This window comes from Natator depressus, chromosome 8 (genome assembly GCF_965152275.1).
Source record: "Natator depressus isolate rNatDep1 chromosome 8, rNatDep2.hap1, whole genome shotgun sequence".
NCBI lineage: Eukaryota > Metazoa > Chordata > Testudines > Cheloniidae > Natator > Natator depressus.
In genome coordinates this window covers 48,070,012-48,087,318 of record NC_134241.1, presented here as the reverse complement: position 1 = coordinate 48,087,318, position 17,307 = coordinate 48,070,012, and the positions used below count along the sequence as shown (strand labels likewise).

The 17,307-nt window shown below is 44.5% G+C and overlaps 1 protein-coding gene across 3 annotated transcripts in view; it reads right to left on the bottom strand.

Moving 5' to 3' along the window:
• DARS2 (aspartyl-tRNA synthetase 2, mitochondrial) overlaps positions 1 to 17,307 on the bottom strand; it is a 32,281-nt gene that overhangs the window by 14,794 nt on the left and 180 nt on the right. Inside the window, exons 1-10 of one of the 3 annotated variants that reach the window (XM_074960969.1) lie at positions 17,115 to 17,265; positions 14,570 to 14,754; positions 12,970 to 13,069; positions 11,797 to 11,863; positions 11,138 to 11,239; positions 8,279 to 8,374; positions 7,235 to 7,358; positions 6,502 to 6,548; positions 2,058 to 2,164; positions 129 to 198 (exon numbers count right to left, since the gene is read on the bottom strand). In XM_074960969.1, coding sequence (XP_074817070.1) covers positions 129 to 198; positions 2,058 to 2,164; positions 6,502 to 6,548; positions 7,235 to 7,358; positions 8,279 to 8,374; positions 11,138 to 11,239; positions 11,797 to 11,863; positions 12,970 to 13,069; positions 14,570 to 14,696 — 840 coding nt within the window. In that variant the 5' untranslated portion in view covers positions 14,697 to 14,754; positions 17,115 to 17,265. Of the gene's footprint in view, positions 1 to 128; positions 199 to 2,057; positions 2,165 to 6,501; positions 6,549 to 7,234; positions 7,359 to 8,278; positions 8,375 to 11,137; positions 11,240 to 11,796; positions 11,864 to 12,969; positions 13,070 to 14,569; positions 14,755 to 14,857; positions 14,954 to 17,114; positions 17,266 to 17,307 lie in introns of those variants that run through there. The other 2 variants (XM_074960966.1, XM_074960967.1) reach the window with 2 other exon arrangements.

The window sequence follows — 17,307 nt, the reverse complement described above, 5'->3', positions numbered from 1 at the left end:
TCTGGAAAGGTTGAGAACCACTGGGCTATACCAATAATACTTGCAACTAACAATTCTGTTTGAGATCTAAGTGGCCTGAGACCTTGCCAGAGTTAAGCAGCTAAAGAGTCTGTTTGGGGATACGTTACCTGAGTGAACTCAGGCTGCCTATCTGGCTTTGAACCTTCATCTCGATAGCACCGGGCAACCTGAAAGTACCTGCAATTGAAATTAAAGGCACCCTAAATTAAATTGTGGCTAAAGGATTGCACCCTCAGCAAGTTCATGGATGACACTAAGCTGGAGGGAGAGGTAAATACCCTGGAGGGTAGGGATAGGGTCCAGAGTGACCTAGTCAAATTGGAGGATTGGGCCAAAAGAAATCTGATGAGGTTCAACAAGGACAAGTGCAGAGTCCTGCACTTAGGGCGGAATCCCATTCACTGCTACAGGCTGGGGACTGACTGGCTAAGCAGCAGCTCTGCAGAAAAGGACTTGGGGATTACAGTGGAGGAGAAACTGGATATGAGTCAACAGTGTGTCCTTGTTGCCAAGAAGCCTAACGGCATATTGGGCTGCATTAGTAGGAGCATTACCAGCAGACCGAGAGAAGTGATTATTCCCCTCTATTTGGCACTGGCGAGGCCACATCTGGAGCATTGCGTCCAGTTTTGGGCCCCCCACTATAGAAAGGATGTGGACAAATTGGAGAGAGTCCAGCAGAGGGCAACGAAAATGATTAGGGGGTTGGGGCACATGGCTTACGAGAAGAGGCTGAGGGAACTGGGCTTATTTAGTTTACAGAAGAGAAGAGTGAGGGGGGATTTGATAGCAGCCTTCAACTACCAGAAGGAGGGTTTCAAAGAGGATGGAGCTAGGCTGTTCTCAGTGGTGGCAGATGACAGAACAAGGAGTAATGGTCTCAAGTTGCAGTGGGGGAGGTTTTAGACTGGATATTAGGAAAACTATTTCATTAGGAGGGTGGTGAAGCACTGGAAGGGGTTACCTAGGGAGGTGGTGGAATCTCCATCCTTAGAGGTTTTTAAGGCCAGGCTTGACAAAGCCCGGCTGGGGGTTGGTCCTGCTTTGAGCAGGGGGTTGGACTAGATGACGTCCCGAGGTCTCTCCCAACCCTAATTTTCTATGATTCTAAGGTTCATTATGTAGTCCTGCCATGAGTGCAGGGGACTGGATTAGATCTCCTCTCAAGGTCCCTTCCAGTCCTATGATTTCTCCTGATGATTCGTGCTGTAGATACCAACCAGGATAAGCCACCTTCCAGCAGTGACCTCTTGGAGGAGGCCAACATCTCAGTGGCGCTCCACCAGTGCCATCTAGGACTCTAGGCAAAACCCCCCAACCAAACCTCCTCTTCTTCTATGTTATACTGGGCTATGCAAGCACATCAATGGCATATGAAGAATTCTTATGGGGTTGTCCTCGCAACTGGTCTGATGCTGCTAGGAACAGAGGTTCCTCTAGAATGTTTCCCTACCACTCTCTGGCATTTCCTGCTTTTATTTCACAAAGCAGGCATGTTACAAGGTATTGCACTCCTGTGCTGAGACTGTGCGTCTTTTCCAAGTCTCAATCACACACAACAGTCTAGTTTTATCTCAATGGGAGTTGGTTATATTGGTCAACCCCAGGTGAGGGCTGCATCATGCTTTCATTTTCTGCTTTCAAGCATTCCTTTCCTTGAAAAGCCTCCTCCCAAGTTTTAGTTCAGAATGAGACTAAAATGGAAAATTTCACACCTGCAACTATGTGATTTGGCCACACCCCTCCCATTCATTTCAATGGGAGTCATGTGGCTAAATCATTACTTGGCTTTGAGAGTCACAATGTATGCTTTACAATTTCTAAGCTTCTCCCACATTAGGTCATTTACCTCATCCATTTAAGGCCATCCTACCCCCACAAAAACAGCTCTAGGGCCCAGATCCTCAAAGGTTAATTTAGTTGCCTAACTCTGACTGAAATCAGTTCGTGGGGGAATTTTTAACTTCTCCCAAGTCAAAGAGAATGGACCCCATAACATTAATATCTCAGAGAAAAGAAGGCAAAGGAATGCTCACCTGTCCAGACCTCCAACCATCAGGAGCTGCTTAAACTGCTGAGGACTCTGTGGCAGACAGTAAAACCTTCCAGGCTCTCTGGAAGGTACCACAAATTCCTTTGCACCCTGGTACGGAAGAGGGGAGAGAGACTTTTTAATGGGTGTACAACTGCCATCTTGAACCCTGCAATAGCATCTTATTGATGCAAATAATGTAGTAAGTTTCAAAAGAGAACTAAACAATTATGAACCTGACCAAAAGCCAGCTGAAGTCAATGGCAGACTTTCCACGGACTTCAAAGAGCTTTTTGTCAAGCCCCTATGAATAAGAACAGCACCTGTGGTTTTACGCTAATTAGGATCAAATTACAAAAGTTGGTGCTAATGGGGCATAAGAGCCTCACCAGCGGGATGGAGTGAGGAGGATATCTCCTCGCAGGGTACAGAACTGAAGAATTAGGTACACTAGGCAACAGCAGGGTGTGGGGGGACAGGACAGGATGGTCTACCTCTCTGGTTCTCCCCCCCCTTAGCTATTTTTCCTGTACCAGGTTCTCTGCGTGGTATGGTCGGATGGGATATGAATGCAGAGTGAAAGGGGCTGCGCTCTTTGTTTTCTTTCTTCTTTTTGTTAATAGCAGCAGCGTTTTTTTTTTTCTTTTATCCTCCCACAGAAAACTAGGAAAAGGAGAAATAGGCAAATGCAGCTGCCCATGTATAAGCGACTCTTGGTGGCTGCCAATGACCAAAAAGCCAGATTAGCTAAATCTTGCTGGAAAGATAGGAACCTGAGGCACACCAAATGGGTTAAAAGTTATAAGCCTCAGGAGATGGTGGCCAGCCAGGGAAGTTCTGGTTCAGAGTTTGTGGGTGAACTTCATGTTACGTTTCTAACCATCAGAGGAGTGAGGTTCTGGAACAGCCTTTCAATCAGAATAGTGGTGGCAAACCATCTAACTAGCTTTAAAATGAAGCTTGATAAATTTATGAATTGGATTGATTGTATGACAGCATTGCCTGTGATAGTAAGGGACTGGACTTGATGGTCCAGGAGGTCTTTTCCAGTCCTACATTCCCATGTTACAACATAAGGATCTTAGCCCAAAGTATTTCACAGTGACCTTTGTTGTATTGGGGGGTTTTGGTGCCATTTTCCAAGGCGCAGGGAAGGATTAATACATTCTATTTCTTTTACCCTATCTGCACCTGTTTTCTTTATAAATCCATCCCATCTACTTGGCCTCTCTGTTAGAGGCTGACCCTTCCACTGAGACATCTGGCATTAGTAACTATTGTGGAGAGGATACTGGACCAGAGGGGACATTGGTCTCATGCTCTCTCTCCATATCACACACCCACCCCTATTGTTTCAAAATAGTCTAGATAGAAATCCCTTCCATTAAAACTGCCTCAAGCTTCAGGTCTCTGAACTTTCCTGACAGGTGAATATGTTTTGAGATGACGATCGACCAAACTCAGAGATGATGCACATGATGGCGTAGGTTTCACTTTAATTTGGTGTAAGTTAGGCAATGGAGGGGGAGGTTGTGGCAGAAACAACCACCAATAGGAGGGGATGAGATAAAACAACTGCCCACCCCACATACCTTACAGCTCCTTACACCCTCCTGTTGCTTATTGTTCTGCTGCAACTTTGGCTTTCTGTCCTCTCAGCAGGTCAGTTACAACACCTTACCAACAGGAAACTCATACACCACCATGCAAATCCCCTCCGACTCTGGCCCAGCATCCAGGCTCTGAGAGGGGAATATTGGGTGCGTCACTATCTTGTCCTCAATTCTATGTCATCAGGATGAATACCCGTCCCTGCATACTGGGGGAGCTGACAAGCCGGTTCTTTTTTCGGCTCCTGGCAGGTTGCCTGTCTCTCAAGACAGAGCTAAGTGGAAACTCTAGCCACTGTTTTCTCAGGTGACCAAACCTCAGATGCAGGAACAGGCTACAAACAGTAGCTAGAAATGGGTGAGCTGCAGTCTTTTGCAAAACTAAGAAAAATACTATTCTAATCATCACTACTGAAATCTGGGGCCACCCCTGGTGGCTGGGCACTTAGGACTTTGAACTGGCACGTGTACAATGTGGGTGTGAATCCCAGTTCTGGTGCCACATTCCAAGGGTCACCAGGGATTGGCAGCCACAGTTTGGTCAGCCTCAAAGGGAGGAAATGCCTGGTGTTTTCTACACTGACCCTTCTTGTCACTTAAGGAGTTGCATCAGGGGGCTCCGAAAAGATTCCTGTCCTCTGGCAGAAGGCTAGTGAGTGGGGTTCAGCTTTGATTGGCAGGTTAACAATGGATTAAAATGGGAGGAACTGAGAACTGGGCTCTGAAAATACAAAGGAACCCCTCAAAGAGAAGAGAAAAATATTTACAAACCCATTATATTCATTCATTTTCTAATTCAATAGTTAATCACTCCTATCTCTTTCATGGGATTCACTGACATGGCCTGCCTAGGCAAGAAGTTAATAAGCTGAAATAGTCAATGCAGCATTGACCCTAGTATGGCTACTCAGGAGAGGTTAGCACATTGGTTAAGGATGAGATGTACAAAGGAAAATGAGCATAACAGAACTTCAGGCTGTACTCAGAATTCTCTAGTCACTGTGGTAAATCATTCCCCTGTAAGGGCCTAATCCAAAGCCCACTCATGTCAACAGGAGTCTTTCTATTGCATTCAATGGGCTTTGGACAGACCCTCGCTATCTTTGCTCCTGCTACAGTCCGACTTCTATGCCAGCACGTAAAAGGCAGCTCTGTGTTGAGCTCAGTGCGACCAGAGCTAGATCCAGGACCAACAACCTGGCTTCTGCCTTGCAGAAAAAAATGACGCAAGCTCTGACAAACTTACTCCTGAAGGACTCACACAGTCTGGCCTAGGTTTATATGGTGCAGAAACTGGGTGGACTTTTGTTAATGCTTGTGGTATGGGTCTCCACAAATGGCTAAAATCTGTTGTGAGAGGCTGGACTGAACATTTACAAATGTGTACATAAATTAGAACTTAAAAACCAGCACCCCCTAGAAGTTTGAGAAGAAAATGTCCTGTGTACAGCTTGTTGAATCTACTCAGCCAGGACTGGATGGTTCCCTTCCGTATATTTGATAAAACTTTCTCCTATTTAGTCTTAAACATCCCAAAGGATTGTCTTCATCACTTCTACAATAACATGCTATCCAATTATATGGATTTAAGAAGGCCATCTAACCCATGTTTTGACTCAGAATCTTTTAGTATCATGAAAGAACAAAGCTACTTTCTTGCAGTGCAATGCATTTGTTGACTCTGAATCCTGTTTTTCGAGGATCATATTCCAGAAAACACCCATCCTCCAAGCATTGCATTCTACTGGCATGTATCTCTTGTGCAAGTCACTACAGTAGTACACCTATACCCCGATATAACGTGGTTCTCGAGAGCCAAAAAATCTTACTGCGTTATAGATGAAACTGCGTTATATCGAACTTGCTTTGAGCTCGAGCATTTCCGTTATTAATACAGTATTTGACAAGAAGTTTTATTCTTGGTGTTGTTTTAGAAAGGGCGCATCTGATGTCGTCCTTCACATCAAGCCTGGGGATGTGAGTTGGGGTTGGGGCTCGCAGCCCAGCACCGGGGTCGGGGCTCGCAGCCATGCATCCCTTTCGGGGTCGGGGCTCACAGCCTGGCGCAGGGGTCAGGGTCAGGACTCTCAGCCGCGTGCTGGGGTCGGGGCTCGTAGGCCCACAGCTCAACACAAGGGTCGGGGCTCGCAGCCATGCATCACGGTTGGGGCTCACAGCCCGGCGCTGGGGTCAGGGCTTGCGACTCCCCACATAACCGGGTCGCGACCCCCAGTTTGAGAACCAATGTTGCAAATGAGACAGAAAACCATTTTTTGCTTTACTGCGTTGTATCCAAATTCGTCTTATATCGGATCGCATTATATCGGGGTAGAGGTGTATTCCCATTTAAGGCTATTTAATTTCCAATTTTATATTCTGGATTTTTATTTTGTTAAATAACAATGTGATGGTAGAGACTGCTAGCCGAGTAATGAATGGTGTAAGGATCTATGCTCTGTCCTCTAACTGACCTATCTTATAGTTCTCACTTTGTCCTATCCACCCCTCATGCCTCAAAAGGACCCATTTGACATATTAGTAACTGGCAGCAGAAGCAACATTTGCTGAGGGGCAAGGGAGGCAGTTCCCCCTCAACATGTTCGTTTGCCATCCCCTGACTTCACAGTATACAATATAATCACATATAATGTTCTATATGCTGACACGACTGTGCCTGCCTCCCACACCTGGAATTTTCTGAAATGATGCCCCTGACTGGCAGGTAAACAGTTAAGTGGTAACACATGACAGAAATAAAGGCAGGGGGCGGACAGGGACACATGAGCAAATAAGTAGTCTATATTATTGCAGGAGGCCAAGATGGATGACTATACATACCCCTGGAGTTCTCTTAAATAGTGTTGGAGTTTCTACATCCACAAACCCTAAAAAACAAGCATAAGCTTCAGACATTGAATATGCTGAGAATGTTGGTTTCAGACAAGTTGGTTGGAGACTTTGGTTAATCAGCTTGAGGTAGTCTGGCAGAGCATGCAGGTCCTCAGTCATATACAGACTCATTTGACTTTTTTTCCTCAGGATGACTAAGGATTACTTATGCAGGCACAGCCTGATCCTGAAGGGTGCTGAGCACCCACCATTCCTATCACGACTAGTTCTCAGCCTCCCCTGCCATAGTTGCTTATATTTGCATTGGCTACTCTGAACAACTAGGCTAAAATTTTGCAAAAGTGACCAGTAAGTTTAAGATGAGCACCTGCCTCTGAAAATTAGGCCCTTATAAAGGCATATAAAGAAAGACACCCAAAAATTGAGATGCCCAAATATCACTAATCACTTTTTAAAATCTTAGCCTTAACATTTATTGTATAGATACTGCTCATTCAAAAATGATCATCTGTGGCATGATAAGGGACTTAGAGCCGCTGTGCTCTTTAGACATCCCAGTATCCCACCCCATGGTATGTTCCTGGGATATAGAGCCATGTCAGGGCAGCACTTTGCCCAGCACCTCTCCCCTACCATGTCAGGCAGTAGTAGAGCAGATAGCAAGAACAAGAAGAAAAGAAAAAGATGATAAAGTGCTAAGAACTAGATACATTTCTCTTACCATGGAGATTACAGAGGTACTCCCGCATTTTCATAACCATCTGCGACCTCAGCCGCAGGTTATGTTGCATCTGGAAGCTGCGCAAGTCCAAGTAGCGATACTGCATGCGCAAGGCCTCAGATTTCTAAAGAGAAAAGGATTGTGATTAAAGAGCAAAAGCCAAACCAGATGCCTATAAAAGCTTCTTCAAAGACCACAATGGAAAGGTGGAAGCAAACATAGGACCCTGCATTACTGCCAGTAACTCATCACCTATGTGGAAGAGCATTAGTAATCTAGGTCACACTTTGACTCTAACTGTGAGAGGAGCTGCATGCTATAAGCTCTATATTCCGGAATGCTCACTTTTCACTTGGCAGCAACAGATCATAATAATCCTACTTGGGACTTGTAGGATATTTTCAATCATAGGTCTCAAAGCATTTTGCAAAGGTGAGCAAGCATTATTAAACTAATTTTACAGATGGAGAAAACTGAGATACAAGGCATTGTGTGAGTTGCCCAGAGTCACATAGTGAACCAGTGGCACAGAGGATATAGAGCCCTGTTCTCTTGAATGCTGGTCCCAACCCCTATCCACTGGTCCACATTTCATACGACATACCTAACCATCAGTCTGATTGATCTTACTGTCCTGGACGGATATAGTCTCTTGCTAGCTGGCCGCATGCCTGGGTGAGGCTATATACCTTAACTTTTAAACACACTAGTCCTCCTGCTTCACAATCACAAAAGATGGACATGAGCCTAGATTTTCCTTGTTCCCATAATACCACCAATTCTTACTGTCATTATATTTTTAAACCCAAAGCACAGAGCAGATTTAGGCATTACATTCTACTTTGCTATTACAGTATTACAATTTCACTGTCAGAGCTCACTCTAGGCATGTTCCATTGTGAACAACTCTTTCCCCAGAGCACAGAAGGTGGGAGTAAGAAGAGAATGCCCTACAACAGTGCAATGACACTGCTCTGCAATTCAGCATGGCAAATTCTAACTCTTCTGAAGAGCCAGTGCTTAATGCCAAAGGCAGGCAGCCACCTTGATAAAGTCTTTAATTTCAAAGGGCAGCTTCTTGCAGGAATTCAGGACCTCAGCTGTCTTCACATTCACTTCAATGTCGCCTGTCGGCATTCTCTGAAACAGAGAAAAATAGATTTGAACACCGGGCAAAATACTTGGACAAGTTTCTTTCTAGGTGTCAAGGTTCCTTCCCAACTCTGAACTCTAGGGCACAAATGTGGGGACCCGCATGAAAGACCCCATAAGCTTATTCTTACCAGCTTAGGTTAAAAACTTCCCCAAGGTACAAACTTTGCCTTGTCCTTGAACAGTATGCTGCCACCACTAAGCATTTTAAACAAAGAACAGGGAAAAAGACCACTTGGAGACGTCTTCCCCCAAAATATCCCCGCAAGCCCTATACCCCCTTTCCTGGGGAAGGCTTGATAATAATCCTCACCAATTGGTACAGGTGAACACAGACCCAAACCCTTGGATCTTAAGAACAATGAAAAATCAATCAGGCTCTTAAAAGAAGAATTTTAATTAAAGAAAAGGTAAAAGAATCACCTCTGTAAAATCAGGATGGTAAATACCTTACAGGGTAATCAGATTCAAAACATAGAGAATCCCTCTAGGCAAAACCTTAAGTTACAAAATGACACAAAAACAGGAATATACATTCCCTCCAGCACAGCTTATTTTACCAGCCATTAAACAAAAGAAAATCTAACGCATTTTCTAGCTAGATTACTTACTAACTTAACAGGAGTTGGAAGGCTTGCACTTCTGAACTGTTTCCGGCAAAAGCATCACACAGACAGAGAGAACCCTTTGTTCCCCCCGCACCAGATTTGAAAGTATCTTGTCCCCTCATTGGTCATTTTGGGTCAGGTGCCAGCAAGGTTACCTTCGCTTCTTAACCCTTTACAGGTGAAAGGGTTTTGCCTCTGGCCAGGAGGGATTTTATAGCACTGTATAAAGAAAGGTGGTCACCCTTCCCTTTATATTTATGACACTAGGTTAATGGATTTTTAGGCTAGAAAGAATTCTTATGATTATCCAGTCTGACCCCTTACAGCATAGGGCAGAGAATGTCTCTTAATGATCAGTTTCTCCAAATCTTCCTCAATATTCATTGGCAGGTTAAGGCCAATCAGTTCCTATTTAAGACACACTGGGTCTCACTCTCCGTCAGTAGTGTATCCATCCCTATTAGAAGTGAACCTGCTTTCTTGCCCATAACCTGCTCTCCCCCTTGATACGTATGAACTACAAGACAAGAGTTAGGGCCTGATCCTGCCAACACTCATGCCCATGCTTAACTTTATGCACAAGAGTAATCTCCTCAGGTTCACTGATGTATAAACAGAGGAATTGCATACAAGAGTAGGAAGGCATTTGACACTGGTGTGACCACTGCTGGAAACCTGTGTAAAAAATTCAAGAAGGATGTTGATAAATTGGAGAATGTTTAGAGAAGAGCCACAAGAATGATTAAACAATTGAAAAACCATACTTTATAGTGATAAACTCAAGGAGCTCAATCTATATAATTTAACAAAAAGGTTAAGGGGTGACTTGATCACAACCTGTAAGTACCTACACATGGGGAACAGAAATTTGATATGGAAGGTCTAGCGACAAAGGTATAACAAGATCCAATGGCTAGAAGTTGAAGCCAGAAAAGTTCAAACTAGAAATTCGATGCACACTTTTAACAGTGAGGGTAACTACCCACTGGAACAACTTACAAAGGGTAGTGGAGGATTCTCCATCACTGGCAATTTTAAAATCAAGATGGGATGTTTTTCTAAAAGATATGCTCTTGTTCAAACCAGCATTAATTCAGGAAAATTCTACAGCCTGTGTTATACAGGAGGTCAGACTAGATGATCAGTGTCCCAATTGGATTAATAATCTATGAATCGATAAATGCTGGCAGTATCGGGCCCTTAACCTTTAATGTGGAGGAGAGCTATGGTTCAGCTCATTGGTAAATGAATTGCCCCCCATGATACCCAGGAACCATAAAGGTTACACTAGTTTCCATAAGTAGAGTTCCCACTTGAATTCTAAGGTAGACTTGAGTTTTTCTCCCATCTATCATCGCGGCCACAATAAAGACCACTAAACTCTGTTATCCATTCCTTCCCATCTTGCAGGACAGAGTGGAACACCTTCTACTAACCAGAGAAGAACACATTCAAGTTTCCAATACGTGTCTTAAAAAAAAAAGATAACTGTGGAACCCAGAGCTGGCATACTTTGTGGTAGCATCTAGTGGTTAGAGAAGTGGACTGGGCATTCGAACTCCTGGGTTCTGTACTCAGTCCGGCCAATGACTGGTGGTGTATGGTCTTGGAAGAGTCACTTAAAGCTTCTGACAACGAGAGCTGTGGGTATGGAACACCTCTGAACAATCAGGCCATTAACCTCCATGCTTCAGCTTCTCGATCTATAAAAAGGAGCTAATTAAACTTACCTACAGCAGGCATGAGTAAAAATGGTCAACAATTACTGCAGAAGCACTATAGCATTTCTTATATTTAGACTAGAAAACCAAAGCATGGATGGTAAAGTCTAGCCTTTTTCAATGGTGACCAGTAGTTGTCAAAGGAGTATTGTTTGACTTCATTCATTAGTGTTTGTGAAGTGCTTTGAAGTTCCTGGAAGGTGCATGCCATAGTAGTTATTTTTATTTCACTGTATTCACAATTCTTTCACATCACTCCAAGATGGATTATCATACCTTGGAGAAAACAAGCTTGCTAATGGCAAAGCAATGACACAACGTGTGCAGCATGAATCCACCTGCCAAATCTCTGTGCTAAATTCAGTGCACTTTACCAGAGTGCCAAACTCTAGAAAATCCCAGGAAGATTTCAAAGCACTAACCGGGTTCTTCTGCCCCAGGGGCCGAGAGATGACCGTCCCAGTTACCCTCACAACAGATTCCAGAGGGGCATCATACAAGACCTTCTTAACATGGGAATGTGCCTGCAGGAAGAAAATACTGAGATGTCATGGAAACTGAAGTCACATTGCAGACTGTGCCATGCTTGGATGCTTTTCTGTTTTCTTTATGGCCCCCTCTCAGACAAAATGTAAAGATCATTCTTTATAAACCAGGTGTATGACATTATTACTACTTGCATTGCAGTAGCATCTGGGAACCCCAGTCGTGGACCAGAACCTCACTATGCTAAGTGCTGTATACAGACAGAACAAAAAGACGCCCCTTTCCCAAAGATCTTACGATCTAAGAAATCTTACATTCTGAGCACAGCTCACTCCAAGTTAGGTCTCTAGCTCAGCCAAAAGCTTTAGTAATCACAGTCCTTTTGCTTTACTTCAGGAGTGCTCACTTTTTGCCCAACCCGGGGCTACGCTAGCAATCTGTCAGGAGACTGAGGGCCACAGATGATGTACATAAATCAGAGCAGACTGCAATATGTAATATAAATTCAGTTTCTTCATTCTGCCCTTGACACCATGGGGGACAACAAGCCTTTAAAGCAAAAAAATCTAGAGACTCATCCCTTGGTAGCCCTTACCTCATCCTGTGGAATGATGATTTGTGTCAGCCCCTGGAAGTCCCTCAGAACCAGGAACAGGCCCTGTCTGAACATGATGAAAACAAAATGGAAAGAGTTGTTTCTGCCAGGGTTCAATCTTTTTGCTTTCTAAGCCAAAGCCTATGTTAATATCTTGTATTTATGGGGATATTGTGGCTTTCATCTCAAAGCACTTTAGAAACAACATGAATCTAGGAATCACTTTACTCACTTTGGAAATCAGGGATGAAACAAATCTTTAATTTGGATTAGATTCAAGTACCAAACCAGACTATAAAAAACGATAGCAGCAGCGCTTGAATGTGAACACTCATCCATGAAGAATAAGAGTTTTGAATACACAACATAACATTTACAGCCCCTTGGTACTGAACATGCTCTGTTCTACTACTAGCAAGATCTCCTATAGCACTTTTCACCTGTAGATCTCAGAGAACTTTACAAAGGAGAAAAGTATCACTCTCTCCACTTTACAAGAGGGAGCTAGTAGGAGGGAATCCCCTCTGACTGATTAAACAGGATGCTGCTCTCAATATGGTAGGAAAAACAACTGAAGCTCCTCAGCCTCCCCCACAGAGAGCTTCACTGGATACAGTGAAAGCCAATGGACATAAGGAAGCCTGTCCATAGCTTCCAGTCCCACCTCCCTTCTGGGTCCTTGCAAGTTTTAAATACTAATCTGACATGAATCTCATTGTTCAATACCAACACTTCAGACAGGGCAGAGCTGGGAGGAATGTGTGCGCGCAAAGGTGACTTTAAACCCCTCTTCTGGGACCATGAGGGGGCCTGCCTGACCACTGCATAAGATAAAGCAGCCTTAGAGCTACTCTAATTTACACTGTGCTTTCTGCAGCTCCTCAGTAGGCCCAGGAAGCAGAGAACAGCCATAGTGCATGCACTTCGGCCAGACCCTGACCTGTCCCTACACCCACGTCTGGGCACAGGGCACTTAGAACTGTTTCTCTACACTGGCCAAGAAGCCACCCTACACAGAGGATAGTCTCAGGAAGGGGTTTCCTCCCATTTTTAAGCCCCTTTATGCTGCCAGGGTGGTATAAAGGGCCGTTAACATAACCAAGAATCAGGTCCTAGGAGCTGCCTTGGCTCCAGCAATGTAACCTCTCCTCCATCCATGTGGGCTGCGTTTACCTTTGGTACTGAATCCATCCACACAAGGTGACCTCTTGGCCCACATGAGCAGAACGCAACTCTCCGCAAGTGTTGCTCCGAGCCACAAAGCTATTGAAATCTTGAGACAAAGCCACAGAAAACCAGTTTCAATGGGAGCATGAATGCTAATGTAGGTATACAATAATGAGTGCTATCTTATTCAAAGATCACCGTACAAACACACAACAAAAAGGACAGTCCCCGCCCCCAGAGTTTTTTGTTTGTACAGTGCTTAGGACAATGGAGTACTGGTTCAGGATTAGAACTCCTAGGCATTACGGTGATACAAATAAATAAAAATAATAATCTGAGTGTGTTTTATGGCCATATATAAGCAGATCATTTCTTCCACCACTAAAGTGACTTCTTGGGTGGAAGCCAGCAGCCTTTAAGGATAGCAGAGAAATACTATTTCCTTGCCTAAAATGGTTTGTAAAGAATACTGTATATCCAAAGAAAACAACAGAGACAACTTTAGGGAGGCACAATTGAAACATGGCCATATGTGAACATAATCAGCTTTCTTAGAATCATAACAGTGATGTTTGCCATACCTTGCGTCAAACAACCTGTATATACCAATTCTGGCAGCCTAGGTTGATGATCTGCTTATGCAAAGTGTAACAACAGGTTTGCTGATCTCTCATCCTAATTCCAGGATGGCGCTCTTTGAGGTTAACACAACATTTAAGCATAATCCACCACATTTGCCAATTTCTTCTCAAAAAAGACCCAGGACAAAAATAGCAAAGGATGCTGCAGGTATTTATTGAGTCATGTTGGCCGAGCTGTGTTGGGGGTTGAGGAACAGAGCAGCACTAGATCAAGGTCTAAATGTATTGACAAAACCACATAAGGGAAAATTGAAAAAGTCTCTGCCTGCTTTATACAAGGCTAGCAAAGGCCCGATCCAAAGCCCATTGAAGTTAATGGGAGTCTTCCTATTGATTTCAATGGGCTTTGCACCAGGGCCTTAGACAATAAAACCAGACTGGTCAGTTTCACGCTCTGGTTGTTAAACATTCACACAGTGCTCTTGGGTTTTAAAGTTTATAGTATTTTAGAAGGTTAAAGGGAGACTGTCAACTTAGGCACATTCCTGCCTGAAAACATTTCACCTACTATTGTTACAGACCCTTAAAATTACTAGAGGGGAAAAAAATTTCCCTCACTTTTATGTCAGGCACAGTCACTTTTCTCTGTTTGTCCAAGTCCTTCACACTACAGTTAGGAGAAAGGGAAAAACCGGTTTTCAGACAGGAAAATGTGATTTGAAAGCCACAAAAATTGGTTTTGGATCATGCCCCATGTGGGAGTAATGTGCAAAAAGTAAAGAGCATAAATGGGTTAAGGTCTTTTTTAAAATATACATTTAAAAAATATCTAGAGGGAAGTGCTAATACATGTTTCATTTTAGTGATTGTTTAACTTTCTGTCTGGATTACCATAAGAGGCTCTGTCACCCCGAATAAGAGCAAAGTTGAAGATAAGACAAATAAGATACAAAACCTATTTTTGTAAATTCAGTATGTGAATATAAAATATTGTATTCAGGAGACTTCTCCCTACCCCTGCTCACCTGATGCTCTTTTCTCTGAGCTAAGTGCCAAACTGTTGGAAACGTATCTGCACCAAGGTCTGTTTAGTTCTCTAGAGAACAGACACGGCTGACTGTACAGCAGTCGCAGCCCGTGGTGGAATGACATCTTACAAGCCACAACAGCGGGATCAGAAACAGAAGGGCAGTCCTGGATCTTCCACACTCTGGACAGTTTTAGGAAAAAACAACATGGAAAGTAATTTCACTTTGCAACCCTCAGATTCTATTCTTCAATCAGTACTTGTGTCAAATTCTCCCTTGACTGACCGGCTGCCCTTATTTCCCCGAAGGGTCCACATGGTCTAGTGCAGAGGCGGACAAACTTTTTGACCTGAGAGCCGCATTGGGGTTCCAAAACTGTATGGAGGGCCGGGTAGGGAAGGTTCCATCATCAAGGAAGATCTCAAAAGGAGGTCTATAAACCACTTGCTGGTGATGTCTGGAAAGAAGGCAGGTCAGGTCACATGGCAGTGGCTCCACTTTCTTGCTTCCAACTCCATATAATTCAATCAGTACAAAAACTGTCTACTCTAGACATGCCCTAGAGATGATCAGACTCTTCATGGCAAAAAGTCAGCCCTTACCTACATACAAAATAGTCCCAAACTAAAGGTGTGTGTGTGTAAACTGATTGAGTCCAGTGCACGCTGGTTTACAGACACTCTTATTTCAGTTAAAGGGTCTCCTATTTTTATATAACTTATTTTTTTTTACATTATATCAAAATAGGACACTCAATCTGAAATAAGAGCACCTACCCACAAACTTATCAATAAATAATTAAAGGTGAGATTTAAAACAGACTTAGGCTGATGTACATTTTAAAATGTTACCAGCATAACTATATCAGTAATCAGAGTGGTAGCCGTGTTAGTCTGTAACAGCAAAAACAACGAGGAGCTCCTTGTGGCACCTTAGAGACTAACACATTTATCTGGGCATAAGCTTTTGTGGGCTAGAACCCACTTCGTCAGATGCACGGAGTGAAAAATACAGTAGTAGGTATATTTATACATAGTACATGAAAAGATGGGAGTTGCCTTACCAGGTTGGGGGGGGGGGGGGGGGAGGCTAACGAGACAATTCAATGAAGAGTAGAATACCAAGGGAGGAAAAATCACTTTTGTAGTGGTTGTGAGGGTGGCCCATTTCAAAGAGTTGACAAGAAGGTGTGAGTAACAGTAGGGGGAAATTAGTATGGTAAAATTAGGTTTTGTAATGACTCATCCACTCCCAGCCCTTTTCAGGGGCTCGTTCACCTGCACATCTACAATGTGATATATGCCATTATGTGCCAGCAATGCCCCTCTGCCATGTACATTGGCCAAACCAGACAGTCTCTATGCAAAAGAATAAAGGGACACAAATCTGACATCAGGAATTACAACATTCAAAAACCAGTAGGAGAACACTTCAACCTCCCTGGTCACTCAATAACAGACTTAAAAGTCGCAATTCTTGAACAAAAAAAAATTCAAAAACAGACTCCAACGTGAAACTGCCAACTGGAATTAATTTGCAAACTGGACACCATCAAATTAGGCCTGAATAAAGACTGGATAAATCCTAAATATACCTGCTACTGTATTTTCCACTGCATGCATCTGATGAAGTGGGTTCTAGCCCACGTAAGCTTATGCCCAAATAAATTTGTTAGTCTCTAAGGTGCCACAAGGACTCCTCATTGTTTTTTTAATGTCAGTAATGGGTGTGATTTTTTTTACCAATATAGTTATGCTGATAAAAGCCCTAATGTAGATGCAGTTATACTTGTATAGGACACTTTATACTAATATAGCATATTTTACTTTGGTAATCTGGAATAAGCTATACCGGTATAAAAGAGTTCCTACAGCTGTGTCTACAATGGGGAAAGGGCTTGCCGCTTTCTTCCTCGATTCAAGCCCAGAAGGCACCATTGTGATCATGTAGTCTGTGCATAACACAGGCCAGATAATGTCTGGAAAATAATTCCTAGAGCAGATCTTTTAGCAAAACATCCAGTCTTGATTTAAAAATAGCCAGCAATGCAGAGTCCACCAGGCCCGCTGGGGACTTTAACGATCATAGTGGCAAAACTTGGGAGGGTAGAGGAGTGAGCTGGCTCCAGCCCTGGCCGCCGTTACGGCATTACAAAGAGTGGGGTTGGCCAGACCAAAGCAGGCCCGGTGCCATCTGCGCACCCGGGAACGCCACCCCCGCAACCCCCCGCGTAGCTGGGGCAGCTCTAGGCACGGCTCAGCTCCCGCCCCCCCCACTGGGGACCGCCCCGTTTCCAGCCCAGCGTGCGAGGCCGGGGAATGCACCGGCCGGGCTGCTGGGCCGACAGGCCAGTGCCAGCAAGCGCCGGGGCGCGGGCAGTAACTTGCCCGGAAGCACAGCCCGCCCGCCGGCCCAAGCTGGGGCCCCTCAGGCCGCTGCTCGCTCTCCCAGCAGGGGCCTTGTCCCGATTTTACGGTGACAGGCGGCCCCCTTTTGTTTGCAAACTGCTACGGGGGAGCGGGGAGGACAGGTGCCCGCGAACCTGCGGCTCTCCGAGAGTAGCCAGCCGGGAGAGAACCCACGCGTCCGGGCTCCCGAGCCCAGCACAGACCCCGCCCCGCACTGGAGTGTTCGCTCCCTCGGGCGGCCCTCGGCCCCAGCCTCTTCCTGCTGCTGGCGGCGGGGGCTTGGCTTCGAGTCCCCACCCCAGACAGCCGCTCTCCCTGCCTCACGCG